This window comes from Trichosurus vulpecula, chromosome 1, assembly GCF_011100635.1.
Source record: "Trichosurus vulpecula isolate mTriVul1 chromosome 1, mTriVul1.pri, whole genome shotgun sequence".
Lineage (NCBI taxonomy): Eukaryota > Metazoa > Chordata > Mammalia > Diprotodontia > Phalangeridae > Trichosurus > Trichosurus vulpecula.
The window spans coordinates 305,907,830-305,931,984 of record NC_050573.1 but is presented as its reverse complement, the minus strand read 5'-3'; the positions used below and the strand labels follow the sequence as shown (position 1 = coordinate 305,931,984).

The 24,155-nt window shown below is 39.2% G+C and overlaps 1 protein-coding gene across 1 annotated transcript in view; it reads right to left on the bottom strand.

Annotated features, from left to right (window-relative positions):
* The window catches only part of LOC118855019 (leucine-rich repeat and coiled-coil domain-containing protein 1-like), a 71,556-nt gene extending 54,286 nt beyond the window's left edge, over positions 1-17,270 (bottom strand). Inside the window, 6 exon segments of the mRNA XM_036765158.1 lie at positions 530-745; positions 847-1,016; positions 2,642-2,809; positions 5,441-5,506; positions 5,881-6,086; positions 17,247-17,270. Of these exon segments, the coding sequence (XP_036621053.1) occupies positions 530-745; positions 847-1,016; positions 2,642-2,809; positions 5,441-5,506; positions 5,881-6,086; positions 17,247-17,266 (846 nt within the window). The 5' untranslated portion in view covers positions 17,267-17,270.
* Between the last annotated feature and the right edge of the window lie 6,885 nt (positions 17,271-24,155).

The window sequence follows — 24,155 nt, the reverse complement described above, 5'->3', positions numbered from 1 at the left end:
GCATACACATATATATGTGTATACACATATACACATAATAAAGAGTATTGCTGGTTTTAAATGAAAGCAACAGGGCAGGGCAAGACACCGAGGAAATGAGAATGAAGATTTTGAAGCAGTCCTGAGGTTCGAAAGCTCAAAGATGGTATATGAAAGCCTCTTCACTAATGTCAGGAAGTAAGGAATCCCCTACTGCTGACTACCTGCATCAGGTATTATCTAGGACAGGTCATTTTTCCTCTCTAGTTTTCATCATATCACAATAGAGAGGGTAAGAGGGGCTGATCTCAAAGGCAGCCTTGATAAGACTCCAAGGATGTTCACCACACAGGATTCCATTATTTGGACTCCTCTTATTTCACCCACCTAAAATAATTATTTCCTCATGGAGTGTTGGTTAATATTTAAACAGAAAAAATGTGTTAGAGTGACAAAAATCATTTAAATACATTTCTCAAATAATTCCCAGTTTTTATAGCTCCCCAAATTCCTTTTTCCTAAGGGAAAATATAAGGCAGAAATGAATTACATTATTGAGGAGCTGTGAAATCTGATCTTCTAATTTTTTAATTCTCATCTCGCTGTTCAAATTATTTTCACCAAGCTTATTTCTTTCTGGCTCAGAAGATGAAGTAACTTCTACAAAAGGATGGAACGTGTTATCTGTTGGTATACGTGCAGGCTTTTGATCCTGGGACATTTCCTGATTGATGTCGAGTGTGATTCCTGGTAAGTTACCAGGATTCTATAGAACAAAATAGATGAGATTTAAAAAAAATTTTGGCAATTAAAAAAGTTGGAAGTGGGAAGCTTTTCTATAAAGAGAGAAAAAAAAAAACATTAGACCTTCTCTTCATTTAGCTGAGAATCAGAATAAACTAGATTATCCAAAAGACTTTCTAAACATTGTAGATCTGATGGATTTCCTTCTGCCATATTTACTGGTTCACCAAATATATTCATCCCATCTAGGACTGTCAGCTGAGGCAATGTCTGGAGAATGATCCCTCTGTAGCCTAAAGTTAAAAAAAAGTTCATATTAAAATTTAACATTTAAAAATACCTTATATTTCTAAAATAATCTAAAAAAAATCATACTGCATATCTTCCAGTTGATAAAACCAATTTTCTGTATCACAATAAAATATTCCTACAAAAGCCACTTAAGCCCCTTCTAATACCAAATAATTTTTCACAAAACATTTTAGTTTATTCAGCAAATATTATTAAACACTATGTGCCAAGACACTAATGAAGTTTAAAAAATGGCAGTGTCAAACCCCTTTACTCTTAGTGTTCATAAAACTCTGAATATGCATGTATAGGGGGATATTAGCTGTTTAAGATGGCCAATCATAGAGAATGTTGCCTATTTCTTATTTTTGTAGACAAGGAAAGGTCTGATGTTGTATTAATTACAGCTAGGCCGCTGGTATTTACCCTATGTAATAATGTAAAACACCTGGGAAAATTAAGGTTGATAATAATTATTGGAATAAATGATGAACACTACTTATATAATTACTATGCAGGTAAGTATGGCTAATTTTATGCCTGATCAATGTTAGAATCATTTAAGATCATAATTCTTCAAAGGATCTATGATTTCACTGGTGGGCATTTCCCCAACAAGAGGGTTTTTAACATTTTTTCTAGCTTTATAAGTACACCATTTGTCTTTTGAATGCAGTAATATAATACTGTAAAAATTTATCTCTGATCCTGTTGGTGATACCACATGAACACAAGTCATAGAACACCACAATCTAAAAAAGTAAAATTTTAAATGACTCAAAGGGCAATGGAAAGACACACAATAGTTGTAAGAATGCTGGCGTGTATTAACAATGATGTCCTGGGGGTAAAAGAAACACAAAAATTATTTCCTGGACATAAATGAGATTACTAAAGACATTTATGACTAGAAAAGGAAGTGCTATGTAGTAAGGATGAGAAATGGATGACCCACGTGTTACACAGGTACCAATGAGATACTAAGAGGACCAGAAGAAAGTCCTCAGTACACTGGATGGACACTTTTTAGAAGAGACACAGTCAAGAATGTCACAGGATAACAAGGCAAAGGGAACTTACAAACTGTACCACTAAAGAGGGTACAATAATAACTCACAGTTATACAGTACTTAACAAGTTTACAGGTGACTTTGCTCAAAACTACTCTCTGCCATAGGTTGTACATACATTTGTTTATCTCCATTTTGCAAATGAAGAAACTAAGCAACAATTTAAATGTCTTAACCAGGGTCACGTAGCTAGAGAACGTCAGAGCTGTATTTCAAATCAAATCTCCTAAATCCAAAATCATACTCTTTCTACCAGATCACACTGATGAGATCACAAGTTTAAGTAATAAGTTTCTAAATTCCAGATGCAAAGCTGAATAAGTGCTTTTAAATTTAGTAATCCTTTAGCCCCAACATTCCACCTTTTGGGCATCAAGTTACTTATTTTATTAATTAATTTAATTGTTATCTGTTTTATGGATTTAAGACCAGAAGGAATGGAGGCTATAAAAATCCCCACATTTCGGTCAACAAATAACAAACTCTGAGGGTCTTTAATACCACGCTATATTTTATTTTATATACTTTATTTATATACTTTATTTAAGTGCTCATACCTGGCTGATCACAGATTGGATTACTTTTTCCATTTTTCTCCAAAGTAAGATTAGTTAAGAAATGTAATCCTACCATGCATTGGAGTAAGTGATGAATATTACTTATATAATTGCTATGTAGGTCAATGTGACTAATTTTATGCCTGGTTCCACGAAGGTGTAAAAACCCTGTAATATACATATACAAACAAGTTATAACAGAACTTTTTGCTATGTTTAATTCAAAATAAGCATTAAATAGATTTTATTCATCTTGATAGATGAGTTGGCTTTTGTTACTGTGTAAAAAGAGCCCATCTGTCTCATTAAGTTCTTGTAGCATGCTAATAAGTAGGATGACACAGAGTTCAAATTCCGAACTAATTTGTGAGGTACCCAGGCTTAGGAAATATGTCCTGGCTCTACCCACAAACAGTCAGTTGTACCTTCCTTGAGCTAAAACATTAAACTTATCAATTTGTAATATAGTCTGCCCATGCTATCTCCCTCAACATAATAGGTTTTCATTCTCTCAGGACATCATTTATCAATTAAAAGGCATCCACTGAGGGTACATTTCAGTTCACCTTTGTTTGGCAAGTATATAGAAAAGTGTGCCTTGGTTTCAGATATGACTTGACTAAAGGCAAAAAACATTCTCAGTCCAAATTCCTGGGAAAAAATCCATAGTAGTCTTAGAAACATGGCTAATAATCATAAAATTTAAACAGCAATAATAAGAAGCATCATTCCTTCATTTATAAACTATTTACCATCTGCAATATGTATAGAGCCATGTTAAGTACATTAAGAAATACAAAAACAGGTAGAGTCCCTGCCTACATGAAGCTTGTAGTCTAGTGTATGTGGATGGCCCTTTTTGAAATGCCTAATTGCTTAGGCCAACCTCCTTCCCCTGAATACACTGTTGTATACATGCTTTGTGTATAGTTTGTATTCACTTATATGTGTACATGTTATTTCCACAAGAAGAATCTAAGCTCCTTGAGGGTAGGGTTTTGCATAACTTTTGCTTTGGTATCCCCAGGGCATAGCATAGTGTCTAGTAAATAGTAGGAGCTTAATAGAGGCTTGTTGACTGATTGTACTATTTAAAAATATTTTTTCTTTATATCTAGAAGCTTTTAGTTCTTTCTTCTAAACAGATTTGTCCTGAGTGATAATGCTTAATTGCTAATGTAATAATCCTTATTAAGGATGTTTATGTTTGCTAATGTTTGTTTAGTATCTTTTAGGGATTTTTTTACACTATAGAATAGTGTATTAGGTGTTATTAAAAGTTTCACTATTATATTTTATTAATTCAGCATATTAAAGCAGCTGTAATTTTCTTTCTCCTTGGAGTACCAGGTGCCATTAAAAGTTCACTGTGATTGATGATTCATTAATTCAGCAAATTTAGTTTCCTGTATAGTAATTTTCCCACAAGAACCCAAACTCTGGTGCCTACTGAGACAGCCTAAAAAAGAATTGCCACTTTCACCATTAAAAGTGAATGATTCATATTCAGGAAAATATGCCCGCAAAAGAGACACAGATAACTACATTCTCATTAGAAACAGATAATAAAAGTCTATAATTTTCTATGATTCTACAAACCCAGTTCATGTACTATGTTCTACAATATACCTTTCCTGACTGTTCCAGTCCACAAATCTCCAAATTCTCTAAAGCATTTTATTTTAGCCCCTCTTGACATAATTCATATTCTACTCGGTATTAATAATTATTTGAATACGTGTTTTATTTCCCTATAGAAAACTGTTTTAAGTATTTAGCAGGGATTAGGTCTTATTCTTTCTCTTGTATCCTCTGTGGCACTAAGTACAGTGTCTCACACACAGTAGGTTCTTAATAAACATTTGAGAAAGGAATATTCAATGGAAATGATCTGTGATAACAATGCATGGTCGATGCATGTGTCTCACTCAAAAGCGAAGGGTGAAGTATGACTCCAAGTGTCATGTGTTATATAAAACCAGAGGCTGAATAATAATTACATTCAATATCTTGAGGATTTAGGAGTGGAAAAAAACTTGTTTGGAACTCATTCCCATTCTTGGGGAAGCAAGAAGCTCAATCAACCGGGGATAAATTAGAACAATAAAGCATAACTGTTTTATGCCACTGGCATTCCAATAGACCTTCCTGCAGCAGTGAATACAAGGGGCAAAAGGTTAATTAGGTTCCTGAGAAAAGTGAGTTCAATATTCTTCTTATTTTAGTTTTTCAATCTTACTATCTTTATATGTCCACTCGCCATTCATTACTACATTTATCACTACATCTCTTCAGTGCATAAAATTTAGTCAAAATATAGTTGTACAGAGACAAGAAAAGAAAAAAATAACTTTAATTGAATTATGTACTATATCAAAATACCGTGCAATTTTTTATATTACACTATGAAGAGAAGTCTCTGAATTAACCTTTTTAAGTTTTTTTTTAATAGTTTCAAGTTGAAATTGATTTACATACCTAATATAATGTAATTGAGCCATTTCCACCAAGTTACCCTCAGCAGTTGAAGTTAAATAACAGAGGTCATCCCCATTCACTGTACCTACAGTACCCTACTCTTGCTGGCTTCCAGCTTGCCCATTTTTGAGTGACAGTAAGAAGGAATATAAACTTTGTCCATGAGGTGCCAAAGCTGTATGCTGTTAAGGTTGGTACTTAATATATGCAAAATGTTAATATACAAAAATTTAACCTCAAACTACCCTGTGCTGAAATACTTCATGATATATGGTTAATTTTTTTTTTAGCCTCAGACCATTTATTTTCCAATCCACTTACCTTGAAGATCGTGTATATGATTATAAGACAAATTAAGTCTAGTTAGATTCAATAATTTTTCAAGTCCTAAAAAAAGGAAATGAAAAGCCAATATAAGAATCACTTTATTATACATCTAGATGTTTTAATGTTAATCTAAAAACAAGCAAAAGTATTTTTGGTAATGTCATTGATCCTTATGAAGCCATAAAAACTAACAAAATCAATTATTATTAAGAACTTTTTAAAAACACTTAATAAATTAAATGTTGATATTGTGACAATAGGCTTGATATTTTCCTTACAAAAGAATTCTGTCTAGTAAGAAACCCTACAGTTAATCTTCAATGAAGAATAATAAAAAGTAATAAAATGCACATTCTTTTTGTATAAGACACAAATCAATGTAAACAGTCAGACTAGTCTGGAGTAGTACATAAAATTAAGCACCACCTGCTTACCTTCCACTTTTGTGATGAAATTGCAGGCCAAGTTTAAAGTACATAAATTTGCCAGTGTGTTAAGTCCTTCGATCTGACTTATTTGATTAGATGATAGATCTAAATGCCGTAAATTCAAAAGATGACAAAGGCCTTCGATCTTGGAGATATTGTTGCAATGAAGGTTGATTGTATGAAGTTTTGAACTTAAAGATACTTCTAGCAGGCTATAAAAAATAGGTTTGATGAAAAAATAAGACATAAAATAAGTTTTAATACGCTTATCATGTTATTCAACAGAAACGAGCCTTCCTACTTTGCGTCAAAACGACTCGTAGTACACAGTGGATTTTAGAAACTAAACCAGCATTTCAGAACAATAATGAAAACATGACATACACAGCAGAGGCAAATGTGCCTGGAAACTTATTTTTCTCAAGATGTAACAAGGCCACAATAATGAAAACTGATATTTATATTGTGCTTTATGGGTTTGCAAGGGCTTTATGTATATTATTTTATGTTAGTATCATGTTATAAGAAGTTGATGACCAGCCTTGGTAAGTAGAAAAGACAGTACCTCAAGAACCAGTTTCTGCTCCCAAATCTTTCTCCCACTAGCAGGCAAAAAAGTCTCTGAAATTCTTACTATTAGCATCATTCATGTGAAATCTAGAACTGGCAGGGAACTAAGATATCATGTACTGTAATGTCTGAAAGGAAGCACTAGACTTAGTGACATGAAGGCTGGTCTCAGAAGTTTAGCAGCTGTGTAACCTCTCTCAGCCTCAGTTTCCACATCTGTAAAATGAGGGATCTGGACTCAATGGCCTTCTAAGGTCCCCTGTGGCTCTAAGTCTATGACTCCACAAACCTAAGATACCCTTCAGCTCTAAATCAATAATCTGTGAACTCCCCATTTTGTAGTTGAGAAAGTTGCTGCCTAGAGAGGTTAAACAACAACTAACTAGTGGCAGTGCCAGGACTAGAACTAAAGTCTCCTGATTCTCACTCCAATGTGTTTTCTACTTAACATGCTGACCCTTCCTCTAGCTCTGACAAGAGTTGTCTGAAAATATAATTTGATTGCCTTGATAGCCATTGAAAAAGAACCTTGGTTTTCCTAGGTCCCTCTCCTCTCAAGGCAACTGGAACTTATGTCAGAGTATCAACAGCCTTTCCACATGCTTTCTGGAGTTCATGGACTCAGACCCTACCTCTATACTGGAAGGGAACCTCTCTTGCCATAGAAAGATAATTCTGAATTATTACAAGTAGAAAATTCAGGAAAATATTTCCACCAAGCTAGGTATCAAGGACTCCCTGGCCCAGCACAGGCAATGGGAACAGGGACTCCCTCCAGAAGAATTCGGAGCTATTTGAGGAATTAATGTGCTCCCTTGGTGGAAGTAGCAGAAGTGGCCAGAATGCAGGACCAACAGCAGCTCACAGGTGTGGGCTTGGACACAGATAAGGGTGGAGCTTCATGGAGTTACATTTTCATTACCAAATATGTAACAAAAACCTTAAATTTAAAATGGAATAATATGTATGGAATATCCTTCTATCTTCAGGTTGAACCACACAAGAATGATTCCTGCTAGAAAAACAATCAATTTTGTTTTTAAAAACTCACAATGGGGCAGCTAGGTGGCGCAGTGTGTAGAGCACCAGCCCTGGAATCAGGAGGACCTGAGTTCAAATCCCGAATCAGACACTTAACACACTAGCTGTGTGACCTTGAGCAAGTCACTTAAACCCAATTGCCCTGCCTTCCCCCCTCAAAAAAAAAACCCTCACATTACTGAAAAGGACATTATGGAGGTGTTCAACAATTTTTAAAGTGTCTTCTAACCCATTATGGCCACCACGAAGTAAATGTGAGGCTAGACAACAAAAGAAGCATAAACTCTTAAGATGTGGACAAGACTTCAGAGCTCATTACTTTTCTCTAGCACTACAGAGATAAAACATTAGTTCCTGATAGAGGGCAAAATGCATAATAAAATCTGATAGGTAAATAAATATCAGTAGGAGGGATAATATAGAAGGATCACTCTTTATTAATGGGTATCTGTAGAAATATGGAGGGAGAAAGGTCAGAACAGCAGGGAACAGAAAAAAACAGCATTCAACACAGTACCTTATAGAGGAAACTGGGCGACATGTGCATTGTCCCCAACACATCCTAGATTTTTTAAAAAAGTGAAGTGCTAATGATTTCAGACAGGTCTTCTTCACTGTGCTAAACAAGTCTTCTTTCCCCTACTTACTGATTCCCTGTTTTATTCCCCAGAGCTGTTCCAAAACTTTTCCTCAAGTTTTCACCTTTCTTCAACTGCTTTCCTACTTCTCACATCAATGACCTTAACTGCCTACTTCATTGAGATTAAGAAAATGACAAGAACTCTTTCAACTTGTTTCTTCTCTTAAAATTCATTTAAAAAATAATTACTACTTTTTACATAACAGTTACTTTCTTTAACATCACCAAAACTTCCCACTGACTCACATTCCCCTCCCTCCACCCACAACAGAACTCTTTCTTGTCACAAAAAATTCAGTGAAGTAAAACAAATCAACACATTGGCCATGGCTGAAAATATATTTCTGATTCTGTACTTCTAGTCTGTCCCACTGTGCCAAGAGTCAGCAGGCATAGTTCAGCATCAGTCTTCTGAATTAATGATTGATAATGACATCAATAAGGGTTCTGAAATCTTTCAGTGTTATCCCTCAAAACTCCTCGGCATTATCATACATTCTCTTTTCCTTCCCTCTTGTTCATCTTTCTTCCTCACTAAGGCTATACCTTGATTCCTCTGTACTTCCTTCCCACTCGTACCGTCTAGGACCCTGGTCTAGTAATTATCATTTCTACCTCATGCATCTTCAATAACTCTTCTTCCTTCACCCTCAACCCTGCTGCTATCCAACCACCATCTTATTTCTTTTCCTCCTTCACAGCTAACTTCTTGAAAACATGATCTACGCTTAACATGGCCACTTTCTAATCGTTTCCTCTCCCTAATGCCTCAGCTATCATCATCAGATCCAACAGACATCACCTGACCTCTTTGGAGCTTTTGACATTGTTGAAGACTCTCCCCTACGGATACTCTTTCAGGCTCATCCACACATCTAGCCAAGACATAAAACATCACACTGCTCTGATTCTCTTCCTATTCCTATTACTGTCTCACTGTCTTTTCTTTCTCTTACCCACCCCTTTAAGGCAAATGTTCCCTCAAGGCACCCGGTGGTGCTGTCCCCCCAAAACACTGATCTCAACACTCAGAAAACTCATATTTGAGTCCCAGAGTTCTGACCCTCATTAGCTGTGTGCATTTAGGCAGGTTTGAGACACAGTTTCTTTTGTGTAAAGTAGGGAGTATTCTCCCCACCTTGATATATAGCCTACCTCACAGGATTGTTGTGATGAAAGCACTTTGTAAACTTTAAGGTACTATACGAATGAATTAAAGTTTTTTCTCATTGTATACTTTCCTTTGACTACCTCATCCTTTCTTCAACTATTACCTATATGAGATTCCCAAATATTTATTGTCAGCCCTAACTTTTCTCCAGAGCTCCAGGGGCACACCTCCAACTACTGTACATCTCCACCCAGGTGTCACTAGAATTTCGAACTCAACATGCTCTAAACTAGGCTCTTGCTCTCCCCCAAATATGAGCAGAGGCTTGAAGGAAACCAGGGATTCTAAAGAGGGGGAAGTGTGTATCAGTAAGGCAAGATTCATGACCTCGAAGATGGTCATGAACATACCTGCGTAGTTCAAGATCGCAAAGTGTAAGAGATTCTCTAAGTAGAAGGCAGAGGAAGTACAACATTTATTTAGATACCAGAGGATCAAATCCCAGAACCAGTAATTCCAATTCAATATAGCAGTAATTGTATTCCAAAACCAGTAAGTCCACCTCAGTGTAACAACAAGGACATTATAACACAATATTACAGCAAGGAACCAAGTCATCCTGTAACCTTCCCCCCTGCTGGGGCCTTCCCATAAACACTCCCAAATCCCAACTGTCTATTTGCCTGTGTTCTCTTCCCCCTCAGTTGTCTGGTCTCCACAGCTCCCTAGTCTCCACTCTTGCTCTGCACTCTCTCTGCAGCTGAGTTCTGTAGTTCACTAGTCTGCAGATTCTCAGCTCTGTCATCTCAAGAGTCCTTACTTCTCCTTGGGCTGAATTCTAAACTTACAATGGCTACTTTCTGGGTATATATACTGTTTTTAGGGCCCGAGGGCTTCATGTCCAATCAGCAAAAGGGTGCATTCCTGGGGCTTAGTATTTAGTAAGTAAAGTGTATGGGCCTGCCTCTAATCAAACCTCCCTTAACTGGCCCCACCTGAGGCCTACTGAATGGGTGAGAAAGATCTTTAATCACTGATTATCATCAAGTATTGTCAAGTAAAATGGGGGGATGTATTCCAGACTTAAAGAACAGATTTTGCAAAAGCATGAAAGTGGGAATTCAAATATCATGTACAAGGAACAGCAGGTAAATCAGTTCAACTGGAAGATCTGAGAGAGAATAACAAGAAATCAATTTGGAAAGATAGGTCTGAGTCAAGGGACTCAAATGGGCTTAAACTGGGCCAAACTGAGTACACAAGGAGTCACTGAAGCATCCTGAGCAGTAGAATGATATGGTTAGACTTCTACTTTAGGAATATCAATTTGGCAGCTGTAGAGAGGACAGAATGCATGGGAGAGAAACTGGAGTCAAGGGATATTGAAATAGTCCAGGAAAGGGTGAAGGCCTGGATTAGAGTGGGGCCATGGGAATGAAAAGAAAAGGACAGATATGCACAAACATAAAAACAAAGATCAGAAGTAGAATTTATTAGGGAAAGTATATGTCTATATGTGTATGTATAGATGTATGTCGTATATATGTATATGTGTATCTACATATCACATTATAAATATATCCATGCTTAATTGTAGCCTTCTTGGGGTGGGATGAAAAGAAAGGAGAAAAAAGAACAAAGTAAAAAGTGCACAGCAGAGAACAAAAGAAAACTAACAAGGAAGCAAAGATGGACAGCTCTCAATACAATGCGTGGTATTTATTATACAGGCTTTCTTGAAATGGAAATTTATTGCTATATATTTTGAATCCTCTCTTATGTTCTGCTGTGCACATGACATGTTTTTTTCTTTTCTTACTTTGTATTTAAGTTTCAATATTTAAGTTTATGTTTCTTTTTCTTTTCTTGTTGTATATTTAAGTTTCAGTAATAAAAAAAGGGAAAAGAAAAGGGACAGATAACAGAAAAAACAGTGAAAAAATAAAATATTAACTTTTCATTTTCTATTTGAATCCATTCTGTAATTAATTCTGTTCTCTAACTGCCTGAGTCATTTCTTTGTCTCTGAGTTAAGTTCAGAAGTTCATGAGTCCAGAAGTTCAGTTTTCCATTTTGAATTAAGTTTTAAAAGTTGTTTCCTGAAAAATCATTTTAATTGAAAGAAAACTTATCTCTATACAGCCTTGCATACCCATGTACAATTACGGGAGGTCTGTTATTCTACTAACAAGCCTTACAGAATGTAAGTGGCTGCCCAGAAGTCTGTTATCTCTGTTCAACTAAGGACTCTTCTCAATCAACCTTTCTGGACAGTAGGATGGGATTTGTTACCTCCAAATATCCAGACAATCATATTGTTACTGCTATCTATGATACTTCAGACTTTGTAACCAATCATATTGTTTTCTATCTGATGCTTCCTATCCTCTGTTCTCTTGTACTTCGCAGAACTATATGAAGGCTCGTTGGCTCTACCTCATGGTCTTGACTTGATGAGAAGTCCAAGACCCATTTTGTTGTTGACTACTAGTCTCACCAATAAAATGAATGTGCTCAGAACTTTATTGCCTCAGTTTACCTTAATTTTCAAAGTTAACACCTGTTTATACTTGTTCCAGTTTCTCATTTCCCACTCACTTCTCAACATCTTCCAATCTGGCTTCTTTCCCCATCACTTGGCTGAAATTGCTCTCTCCAAGGTCACTAACGATTTCTTTATTGAAAAAATCTAATAATTTTGTCCTTAGTTCTCATCTTTCTTCACCTCTCTGTAGCATTTGACACTGCTGACTAGCTCCTCCTTCCAAGCATGCTTTCCTCCCTGGTTTTTCATGATACTGCTCTGTGACCATCCTTTTCCTATCTGTCCAGGCCTTCTCCATTCCTTTGTTTCTGGATCATCCATATCATGACTATATGGCTAACTGTATTCAGTGCCCTGCCCTAGGCTTTCTCTTTTCTCTATATACTTTTTCAGTGATCTCATCAGGTACCATAGATTCAAGTATCATCTCAAGTATCATCTCAAGCTTCCATCTCTCTCATAAGCTCATAAGCTCCAGTCTAACATCTCTATTTTCCAGGCATGTCCACTGGAATATCCCATGGGTATATTAAACAGCTCGTCAAAAACTGAATTCATCTTCCCCTCTAAACCCATACCACCTCCTAACATCTCTATTTCTGTCTTCCAGTCATACAAGTTCACAACCTACAAGTCATGGAGTAATGTGTGCTCGACTCTTCATTCTCACTGACCTCCCGTGCCCAATCAGTTGCCTAGTTTTGTCAACTCTACTTTCTCATCATGTTTTGTACAGGGACCTTTATCTTCATGTAACAATCACTCCAGTTCAGGCCCTCATCCCTCTCATTTGGACTATCAACAAGCAATTGTTTGCTCCTGCCTCAGGGCTACAGGTGCGCCAGAACAAGAACAACAGGCCATTTTAGCCAAGTGTTAGACCTAGAAGACAAGTCCTTGAGGAATGATCAGATTCAAAACATTCCACCCACTGGCTTTCAAGAACAACTCTAGTCCAAAGACACTCTCCCAAGGCTCATTCCCCAAAGGTTAGTTACCTCCCACTCCTTATTCTCACAAATCTACTACCACTGTAGTTCAGGTCCCTATCACTTTTCACCTAGATCATTGCAACAGCTTCTTGATTACCATGTGACTCCCCTCTTTAATCACCTGTAGTAGGCTCCCTACTGCCTCTCAGATAAAATATTAACTCCTCAGTTAGGCTTTTAAAGGTTTTCACAACCTATCTTTCCAGCCTCTTCAGACATTACTCCTCTCATACTGAGCCATACTGGCCTTCTTTCTGTCACTCTACCTTCTCTCTCCTTACCTTTGCACTGGCCATAACCTAGGCCTGAAATACACTCCCTCCTCACCTCTGCTTCAAGAATCCTTCTCTTCTTTCAAGAGGAAGTTCAAGGTACCAACTTCTTCACAAAGCATTTTCTGATTTTTCTAATTGCTAGTTCTCTCCCCTTCTAAACTACCTTGTATTTTACTGCTTTGTATTTACTCTATGTAGATTTATTCTTTGTACATTTATATATATGTACTTGTTTTCTCCATTAGAATGTAAGCTTTCAAGTATGGTTTTTTTGATTCATTGTGTTTATATCTCCAGCAACTAGCATGATGCCTGGCATGTAGCAGATGCTTCATACTTGTTGAATGATTATTCTCAAAATCCCTACCATATCGCATCCTGGTGCCACAGACATATATTTGTAAAGAACTAAGCACAGTGCCTGACACACAGTGGTCACTTAAATAAAAGCCTGTCCCCTTTTCTAGTTCCTGAAAAGAACACACCTCTTCCTTTCTAACTCTTTCACCCCAATTCAATTTTATCCTATCCCTTCACTGTCCCACTACAAGCCTGCCAGTCCTTTCCACTATGCCCTCTGGAAGTCCTGGTCTATAGTACAAATATAACAAACTTCCCCATTCATTGTAGAACTCTTCCTACCATGATTCTTCTGTGCTTTGGGTCTAAGACCTGCTTGGCTTCTTGCAGATGACATCTATGACCTTTTCCAGTTCTAATTTCACTTTCTCTCATACCCCCTAAACTCAGTCGTCCTGAAGATGGAATCTGAATCCTTCTTCCTCCCCATTGCCACTTCCAAATTTTCCCTTTACCACCATTATTTAGCAACCCTCTCCTCTCTGAGGTTCAATCTATCCAAATTTATCATTCAAATCAGATCCGGAGGGTTGTTGTCTATTAACCCCCAGGATACCTTCTTTTCTTAATGAGTTCAATTTTGTTTAGTCAGTTAGTCATGTCCAACTCTTCGTAACCCCATTTGAGGCTTTCTTGGCAAAGTTACTGGAGTGGTTTGCCATTTCCTTCTCCAGCTTATTTTACAGATGAAGAAACTGAGGCAAACACAGTTAAGCCTAGGGTCACACAGTAAGTGTCTGAGGCTGGACTTGAACTCAGGTCCTCCTGACTCCAGAGTCAGGACTCTATCCACTGTGCTGACCCTGTTAATAAATTCAATGCCCAACCTCAATTTCTGCTATCATATTAGGGGATACCAACCTCCTTAATTTCCAGTTACTTAATCTACTCAGATGCTATAATCTGCTCCTCCAATCCACCTCAGCTACATAAAAAAAGGCCACATCCTTAATCTCGGAATCATCTCCATGATCAAGAAACTCCTTTTATCTGATAATACTGCTAAACCTATTCTTGATCCTCACAATGATTGCTAATCCCTCCCTCATCAATATTTTGTCAGTTCTATACCTCTCCTCTACTTAAACATCCCTCTCTCCCCAATCTCTATTTTTTAGTAAGTTCAATTCTACCCAATTCTTTACTCTCAAATTCCTTGACAAAAGGATTCCCAATCACTATTCACACTTTGCCAAACCCCAACCCTGAATTACTTCCACCCTTTGCCTGCGTGGGTGCTGCTGAATAAGAAGTTATCTAACCTCAGTTGTGCTATTACTACAGCAAAGCAATCTTTTTATTCCGTCCTAATAGAAGTCATATCCCTCTTTCCACAGCATCTATTAAAAAGGTCTTTCCTCAAGCTTCCATAGCACTTCCCTCCAACCTTTTTCAGCTGAAGTCAGGTATGACTTCATTAGAAGTTTCATAGAAAATTGAGGTCATTCACCAAGAATTCCCTCAACTCACAATCTAACCTCTCTCCAGACCTTCAGACTAGCATTTCTAACTACCTCTTAAACTCAACATTTTCAAACTAAACTCATCTTTCTTCCCAAACCCTCCTCTCTTCCTAACTTCCCTATTGCTGTCTGGAATTAACCCTTCCTAGATTAGCCTGTTGCACATTTCTACATGATCTCTGTTTTTGTCGCAAGAGTATAAGGGAAAAGAAACTTTAACCCATTCAAACTAGACTACTAGCTGATTATGTGTGGGCCACCCCTCCTGTCTCCCCAAGCCACCGCACCCCCAACTCCCTCAATGCTTCAATTTAACAAATATTTTATCCACTGCCTACTATGTGTAAGGTACTTTCTTCCTTTCACCTCTTTACCTGTTGAAATTATATTCCTTCAAGGCCCCCCTCAAGAAATACCTCCTCCAGGAAGTTTTCCTATACCACTCCTGCTTATCAATTAGAAATAACCCTTCCCCTCTCCCCCCAAGAAATAACCCCTCCCTCCTTGAATCTCTCAACTTTCCCCAATGAACATTTCCTATGTATTTCTACACATTCTGACTTGTACTGTAATTGTCTGCAGATGTCTTACCTCCATATTAGTCTGTAAATTCCCTGGGTGCAAGGAACATTTTTCATTTTGTCTTCATATCCCCAGCATGGAAAGTCAGCCTGAGGCAGCCCAGAGAGTTGGTTTCATACCCACCTCTGACACAAACTGGTTCTGGACAAGTCACTTAACCTTTTAGTGCTCTTGAGTCTAAACTGCTAAAACTGTAAGTTGTGGAGAAGGTGCCAGCTTGAATTGGCAAAGGGAGTCTGTTCATACTAACGAATCACAGAGCTAGTTACTATCCTTAAGCTCAGTTAACACCATGCTGCCGTGGAAAAAAGCAAGGAGGATTAGAAATCGGGAGACATGGATTCAGCTACTGTCTCTGCCACTAGTTTTTTGTGTGAATCTGGATAATAATAACTGAGTCTGGAAGATTCAATCCTTGTCCCGCACCCCTCCTCCCCCCAAAAAACCCCCAGCATATTAGATGTGCATCCGTGGGCAAGACATTTAGCACTTACATAGCTTTCTAAGGTTTTACAAAGTGCTTGACAACTATTATTATCATATTTGATCCTTAAAAGAACTGTGGAAAGTAGGTACTATTATTATCACCTCTATTTTACAGATGAGGGAACAGAGGCAAATGGAAGTTAAGTCATTTGCCCAGGAGAAGAAATGAGAAAGCAAGTCTTCCTGACGCCACTGCACCACTGAGAAGATACCAACCTGCTCTGGTAAGGTGAATTTCCCCATGATGAATTCCCTAAGCCAGTGAAATTGTAGATGTGGACAAAAAAAATAATTACTGACATTTACACAATAATTTAAAGCCTGCAAAGCCCTTTACACACATTATCATTATTTGAGCCTCACAACAACTCTGGGAAATAAACAGCTACTTCTATTACTACCATCCCCATTTTACAGATGAGATGAGCTCTGGAAAGATGAAGGATTTTCCAACGGTAATTATGTGCTAGTCAGTATCAAAAGAGGCCACTTGAGCTCGAGTCTTCCTGATTCCAAGGCCAACAACCTGCCCACTACAGCAAGCCACTTAACCTCTTCTTTTTCCTCCTTTATAAAAGGAGGGAATGGAACTACACGCTCTGCAAGCTGAATCTCAGGTCTGCCAAGTATGAATTGGATTAGTGACCTGAAGTCTTTCAGTGGCATGTATAGCACTTGAATGTTTACGGCTAGGTTGCTTGAAGTGAACCTAGGAGTCAGAAAGATAAGGGTTTGGAGCCTTGCTTCCTAGTTGTGTGACCCTGGGCAGGTCCATCTCTCTAAGCTTCAGCTTCCTCACCTATAAAGATGGGGCTCACAATAGCAGCTACCTCGAAGGGCTGTTTCTAAGGATCCTAACGATAGCCAGGACTTATATATGGCTTCAAGGTTTGCATAGTGCAGTAAACATCGTTTCATTTGAGCTATTATGACCCTCATTTTACAGATGAGAAAACTGAGACTGAGGTTAAATGTCTTCTTCAGGGTCACATAGTTAGGACCTAAGGAATATGAGGCTCGGTCTCTGGCCCCAGGGCCACCTAGCAATATGTTATAACAGGATACTTATTATCTTGTAAGATAAGCAGATAGCTTGTGATTGTGTAACACCTTTTCGGCACTCTATGAATGCTGTCTATCATACCTAGCTCCTGGCACACAGTAAGAGCTTAATACTTGCTTCTTGATTGACGGATTGAAGCGTGCGGCGGAAAGGTAGCTTGGCCCATCCGCAATTTGGTTGCAGCAAAGGGTCCAGTGGACGGTGCTCTCGGGAGGACCCGGGGCCGGGCTGGCGCGTCCCTTACCTGCAGATGGCTTTGTCCATAAGGCAGAGCTCCACGGGGCCGCCGCCTCCCGCTCCCCCCGCTTCCCCCGCTGCCGCCCCCCGGGCCTCCTCCTCGCCCTCCATGGGCGCCCGAGTCAACTGGTGCCGGGGCGGGAGCGCGCGCGGGGCCCGAGCGAGGCCGGGGACGCGCCTGGCCGGCGCTGGGACCAGGAAAGGGCCGCCGGCTGTTCCGGGACTTCCCGGGCTTTAAGCCGTTGCTGGGAAACCCGTCGCGGAATCCCGGGAGCCGCCTGCTTTACGGCCGAGCAGGCAAACGCGACTTCTGGGGTCCGACGTAAAGTGCGGCGGGTGGAGCGGGCTCTAAGGCCCCCAAACTCGAGGGATTGGGGTGTGGTGTCGGCGGAGGGGTGGAGGTTGTAGAAACAGAAGGGCCCCTCCTCAGCATCCAGTGGAAGGCCAGCTTCCTTATCTGACCAAGTATGTGTATGCACGCATGCACACATACACACACCTATAATGCATATATGCATGCACCTGCCTGTAACATAAACTCCAATAAACCAAATTAGGTGTTCATTTCAAAGTTACAAAGTTTTGGAAGAACCACAAATTGAATCCCTCACATCGAGTTCCTATACAAAAGTTTAAAAAAAAATGAAAAATATGGAATATGCAATTGTGAAATTGAGGGTTTGTCAGTTATAAAAAACGTTAAATTTTGAGGGTGAAGGAATAAAAATTTATTATGTGCCTATCATGTGCCAGGCATGCTTTTACAAATATTTCATCTGATCCTCACAACAACCTTGTGGGCAGATGCTGTCTGTGATCCCTGATTTACATTTGGAGAAACAGACACAGGTTAAGTGACTTGTCCAGGACCAACACAATAGGTGACAGAGATTTTTAACTCAAAGCTTTCATACTCAAAGTCCAGGGCTCTATCCATCAGGTCACTTAGCTTCCTACTAGCAGTGTATGAGTGTGTGTATGTGTATGTATATTGGTTGGTGGTTGTTGTCCTTCCTTCTCGAAGAGGACCAAAATGACATAGCTAGGCTTGAGTCAAAATTCAACGTGTCCGACTGTGGCTGATCAGGCCAATACAAGCTTGGAATGCTCTACCACAAGTCGGACACAAATAGTCTGTGTGAATATTTGGGGCGGATACTCCAAACGTGTACATCCTGCCTTTCCTTTAAGCTGTTTCCATTCTGCTTTGCTCATAGAGCACAGCACCTTCTCTGATGTGGGAACGCCATGCTGAGTGGTCCTGTGCCAATCTTCCATGTCATACTATCAATTCCAAAGTTCTTGAGAGAGACCTTGAAAGTGTCCTTGTATCACTTCTTCTGACCGCCATGTGAATATTTGCTCTGCATGAGTTCTCCATAAAATAGTCTTTTGGGGAAGCTTACATTTTGCATTCGAACAACATGGCCAGCCTATTGTAGTTGCACTCTCTGAGGCAGAATTTAAATGCTTGGCAGTTTAGTTTGAGTAAGGACCTTAGTGTCTGGTACCTTACCCTGCCAGGTGATCTTCAGAATTTTCCTTAGACAACTCAAACGGAAGCGATTCAATTTCCTGGCATGGCACTGGTAGACTGTCCAGGTTTCACAGGCATACAACAATGAGGTCAGGACCACAGCTCTGTAGACCTTCAGTTTGGTAATCAGTCTAATACCTCTTCTCTCCCATACTTTCCTTTGGAGCCTCCCAAACACTGAGCTAGCTCTGGCAATGCATGCGTCAACCTCACTAGTAATGTGTAACTCCAGGAGAAATGCCAGGAGCAGAACAAAGGTCTGTATATAACATTTGTAGATCTGACCAAGGCCTTTGATACTATTAGTCATGAGGGCTTATAGAAAATTATGTCAAAATTTGGTTTCCCGGAGTTCATCAGCATTGTACATCAATTTCATGACAGCATGCTGGCCTGAGGTTCTAGATAATGGACAATGCTCTCATGCCTTCCCAGTCACCAGTGGAGTGAAGCAAGGCTGTGTGCTTGCTCTTATGCTTTTTAGCATGATCTTTTCAGCCATACTGTCAAATGCTTTCAATGAGGATGAACATGGCATCAAAGTTAGCTACTACACTGATGGTGAATTCTTCAACTTGAAAAGGCTACAAGCCAAGACCAAAGTGGAAGGAGTATTGGTGCATGATTTTCTATTTGCAGATGATTGTGCACTAAATGCAGCCTCTGCAACTGAGATTCAAGGAAGTATGGATCAATTCTCTGGTGCTTGTGCTAATTTTGGCCTAACAATTAACACCAAGAAAACACAGGTGCTCCTTCAGCCACCACCAATTACAGCAAATGGAGAAGTTTTGAATGCTATAGATAAGTTCACTTACCTTGGTAGTGTACTTTCCAGGGATGTACACATTGATAATGAGGTTGACACACACACATCTCCAGAGCTATGCATATGTTTAAGCACTATATAAATGTTAGCTATTATAATTAAGTCTCACCACTGACACATATTGGCCTTAGGGACCCTGGCAGGTCATATAATATCTCAGTGCTAAAGGCTAGCTGTTATCAAAAGGTGGCCCCAAAACCCCACAGACCCTTAAAATGGTCAAAGCTAAGTTCACAATAATAATATATATGTATGTGTGTGTGTATGATACATACACCTTGTTCAATTGTGTCCAACTCTTTGTGACCCCATTTGGGGTTTTCTTGGCAAAGATGCTGGAATGCATTTATTTCTCTAGCTCATTTTATAGATGAGGAAACTGAGGCAAACAGGGTAAAGTAGTTTGCCCAGCGTCACACAGCTAGTAAATGTCTAATGGTAGATTTGAATTCATGAAGAGGAGGCTTCTTGTTTCTATCTCCTTCTCCACTTAATTGCTCTAACATGCAAATAACCATGTATAAATAAGATATATGCAGTAGAGGAAAGGAAGCAGGTGGGGAAGGGGAGAGGGAAGAGGAGGGCAAGGTATCCTGAAGAAGGTGAGATTTCAGCTGAGGCTTGAAAGAAATTATGATAGAGGGATAAGGAAGAAGAGCATGGGGACAGTTATTGAAAAGGCTTAGAATTTGGAGATACACTTAAGTATCCTGTTCGTGAAATATGAAGGAGGACGATGTCTCTAGATTAAAGAGTACATGGAAAACAGTAAAGTATAAGAAGGCTGGAAAGGTAGGAAGGGGCCTGGTTGTAAGATTTTAAAATGCCAAACAGCAGATATTATAATTTATCTTGGAGGTAAGCTACAGAAGTTTGGAAGGAGGGGGGAGGAAAGGGGTGATGTGGACAGACTCGGGCTTTAAGGAAATCACTTTGGCAGCTGAGTATAGTATGGAATGGAGTGGGGATAGATAAGTTAGGGAGACCAACTAGAAGCTTATGATAATAGCCTAAGTGAGGGGTGATGAGAATCTGAACTAGGATGGTGGCTGTATGAAGAGACCTATATGAGACCTATGGCGGTAAAAATGAAAAAAAAATATATGAAATTTTTATATTGGGTAAATGAGAGTGAGGAATTGAAGTTGACAAAAAAGTTGTGAGCCTACATGACTATGAGGATAATGGGTACCCTCAACAGTAATAGACAGTTAAGTGCTATACAGGATTTTCTGATGGACTTGGAATCTGGAGGAGCTGAGTTCAAATTTTGCCTCAGACACTCAGTAACTGTGTGACCTTGGGAAAGTCACATACTATCTCCAAGAAGTGAGTAATGTGGGACTAGAGATTAATTCTTCGAGAAAGAGATTAATTAGTTCTCAACTTGATATTCTTCAGTCAATAAACATGTAAGGGCCTAATGTGTTAGGCACTTAATAACAGATAGTGGAGTTTGCAATCTAGTAGCTTACCTTCATCAAACACCATTTTAATTCAAATGAGTGAAAACACTGCCTCCACAAAAATCTACTTCCAAAGCCTAATCATTCCTTAAAAGTGAATATTGCATGGATGGATTGCAACGCATACCATTAGATGGTGTGAAAGAATCAGTATCTACTGTACTTTGGCCTTACATAGATTAAAGAAGTTCTTTCCCTAAATATCGAGGGGACAGTCTCTAGAAATTGATTGGCTTGGGAGGCAAAGGCTGTATCCTACTTTTAATCCATGTTAATTGGCTTCTTTATCTAAGGGCATAAAAAGCTACCTCTGATCTCCATCTGAAGTCAGGCCTTTCAAGAGTCAGTCCTTAGGCTCATTGCTTTGGTAGCAGTGTCAAGGATGGATTGGGAAGGGAAGAGAAGGGGCAAGGAGGTTAGTAGACTATCCCAATATTCCAGGCAAAAGATAATGAGGATGGGGCTAGAATGGTGACATTTGTTCTTCATAAAACCTCTAGCTTTTGTCCTTTACTTCTCATTTCCACTGCCACTATCCTAGCCCATCCACCAATTATATCAGACCTAAACCTTTACAATAGCTTCCTAACCTTCTCTTTGGCTCTTCCTCCAACCAACTCGGCCACCTGATCTCCTCAAAGTATCACTTGGATTATGACCCTGCTTTACTCAAAATTCTTCATCAGGTACCCATTGCCTATGGAATAATGCTAGTATTTACATAGCACTTGAAAGTTTGCAAAGCGCGTCACATATACTGTTTCATTTTATCTGCACGACAACCCTACCAGGTGGGTAGTATTATTATGCCCGTTTTTACAGATGAGGAAATTGAGACTCAGAGAGGTCAAGCTGAGGACCACACAGCTGCTAAATATCTGAGGCAGGACTGGAACTCAGATCTTCCTGCCTCCAAGTGCAACATTCCGTCGATGAACTTCTTAACTTGATATCCAAGGTTTCCCTTAGCCTGGCCCTAGCCTCATTTCTCTGTATTCTTTTGTGCAAATGCTACATCATAAACATCTTACTTGATTTCTCTTTCCATCTTCTGTGCCTTTGTTCTGATATTCTCTTGGTTTATAAAACTTTGCCTGTATGGACCCTCTCTATCTCTTCCTGTTGATATCATATTAGTACTTCAAGGCCCAGTTCAATCAATTGCCATCTTCTCTACAAAGCCTTCCCTTATAAATAATATCCCATTACCGCTTCCTCAAATTCTGTAGAATCTTCGTCCCCCCAATGTGAATTTGTTTTGTTGCGTCAGTTTACAATCTAATTTACCATCTGTACCATTAGTGTACATATATGTATGTATATGTATGCATATATACATATTCACATACACATGTGGATATATATTGATAGATCCATATATATCTGTACGTATGTACATATTTATACATCTATATACATGGATCATAGAAACATTGTATCATAGAAACAATGAATATGAACTTGGACAGACTGAGAAATAGTAGAGGATAGAAGGGTATAGCATATTATGGTCCATGGGGTTGACAGGCTATGGGACCTGGACCACCAAAACACAACCCAGCTTCTCAACTTGCCCACACATCCCCATCTAGACACGCAATAATCCTTTCAACTATCCTTTCATTGTGGTCCCACCACAGCCCTTCATTATCTGTTACCTCCAGACCACCCCAGGCTACTTCCCACCCCTTAATCCCATCTAGACCCCTTCTCTGTTACCTCTAGATCACCTCAGGCTCCTTGGTCCTTGATCCCTCTTCTTGATCCCATCCAAATCTTGTCACAATCTTTTTCCCTATAAAAAAGTCAGTCTTGCCCCCATTAAATTGTTCAGATTCTTAAAATCTGGCCTGCTAGTATTGGTGTCACAAATGCCCAGACTCACTAGGAATCTTGCCCACCCCAACCTGTGTTTTTTAATAAGCTACTTGGGCTGAAAGATGACTTTCAGAAGAGTGGTTGAATTCTTTCCAGGCAGACCCGTGCTCTTTGCGCTTGCATTTTAGGGTTCCCAAGACTCCTAGACTGCAACAGGGTCATGAAGAATTGGACATGGCTGAACAACAAACAACAGCAAAACCATTAATGTACATATTTTGAGTGCCTATGCATGATAAGTATTCAGAGGAACAGGTAACACTGTCCTCAGGAGCTCATATTCTAAAGCCTTCCTTTGTGGAGGCAACACGAAGATAATTGAAAGAACACTGGTTCTGGAATTAGAGGAATTGGTTTTAAATCACAGCTTTGCTATTTTAAAACCTGTGTGACTGGACAAGTCACTTCACTTTTCTGGACCTCAGCTTATTCCTCTGTATAATAAGGGTCTTCAAACTTTTTTGATCAAGTGCCCCATCAGTAAATCATTTTTGAGCATGAAATCTATTTGCTTATTTAGAAATTATATATATTTATTCCTGCATTAATAATTATGTTTATTATAAAACTTACACAAAACTTTCTTAAGGATCATACCTTAAACCCAAATCACTCTGGCTCTCACTGAATGGCCAACAATAGGTCCCAGGCCAAACCCCACTTGGTCATTGTTTGGGCCCTGATTGGCTCAGAATGAATGTAAATAGGAATTGCTTCTCTTTTGGCCAGAAACCCTGAAGGTCTTCCCCTCCCAGTCTGATTCTTTTTTCTGGACTAGGTTAAAGAGGCCATTTTTTGCCTCATTTTTTTACCCAGCCTTAATCACTGAACAGGCAGGCTTTGCTTCACTCAAACTGATACTTGCTAAAGACCTTAGCTTTAAAGGGCCAAGGCCTTCCACCACATTTGGGGCCACTTCCAGTTATCCTGATGTGTATCTGGCCACTGGACTCAAATGGCTCCTGAGGAGACTTTGCACAGCCCTCCCTCACTAAAATCCAATTCATTTGCATGTCATGGCATCACCTCCATGATGTCATAGTCCCCTTCAAGAACGAAGGACAAACAAACAACAACACAAAACTAGATATTTAAAAAGGACAAGATACAGATGAAATGATGTTTGATGCTAAAGTCAATACATAGTTCCTGAAGTTTATTGAACATGGGTGGAAAAGTAGGAGAGGGATATAATCAGACCTGTGC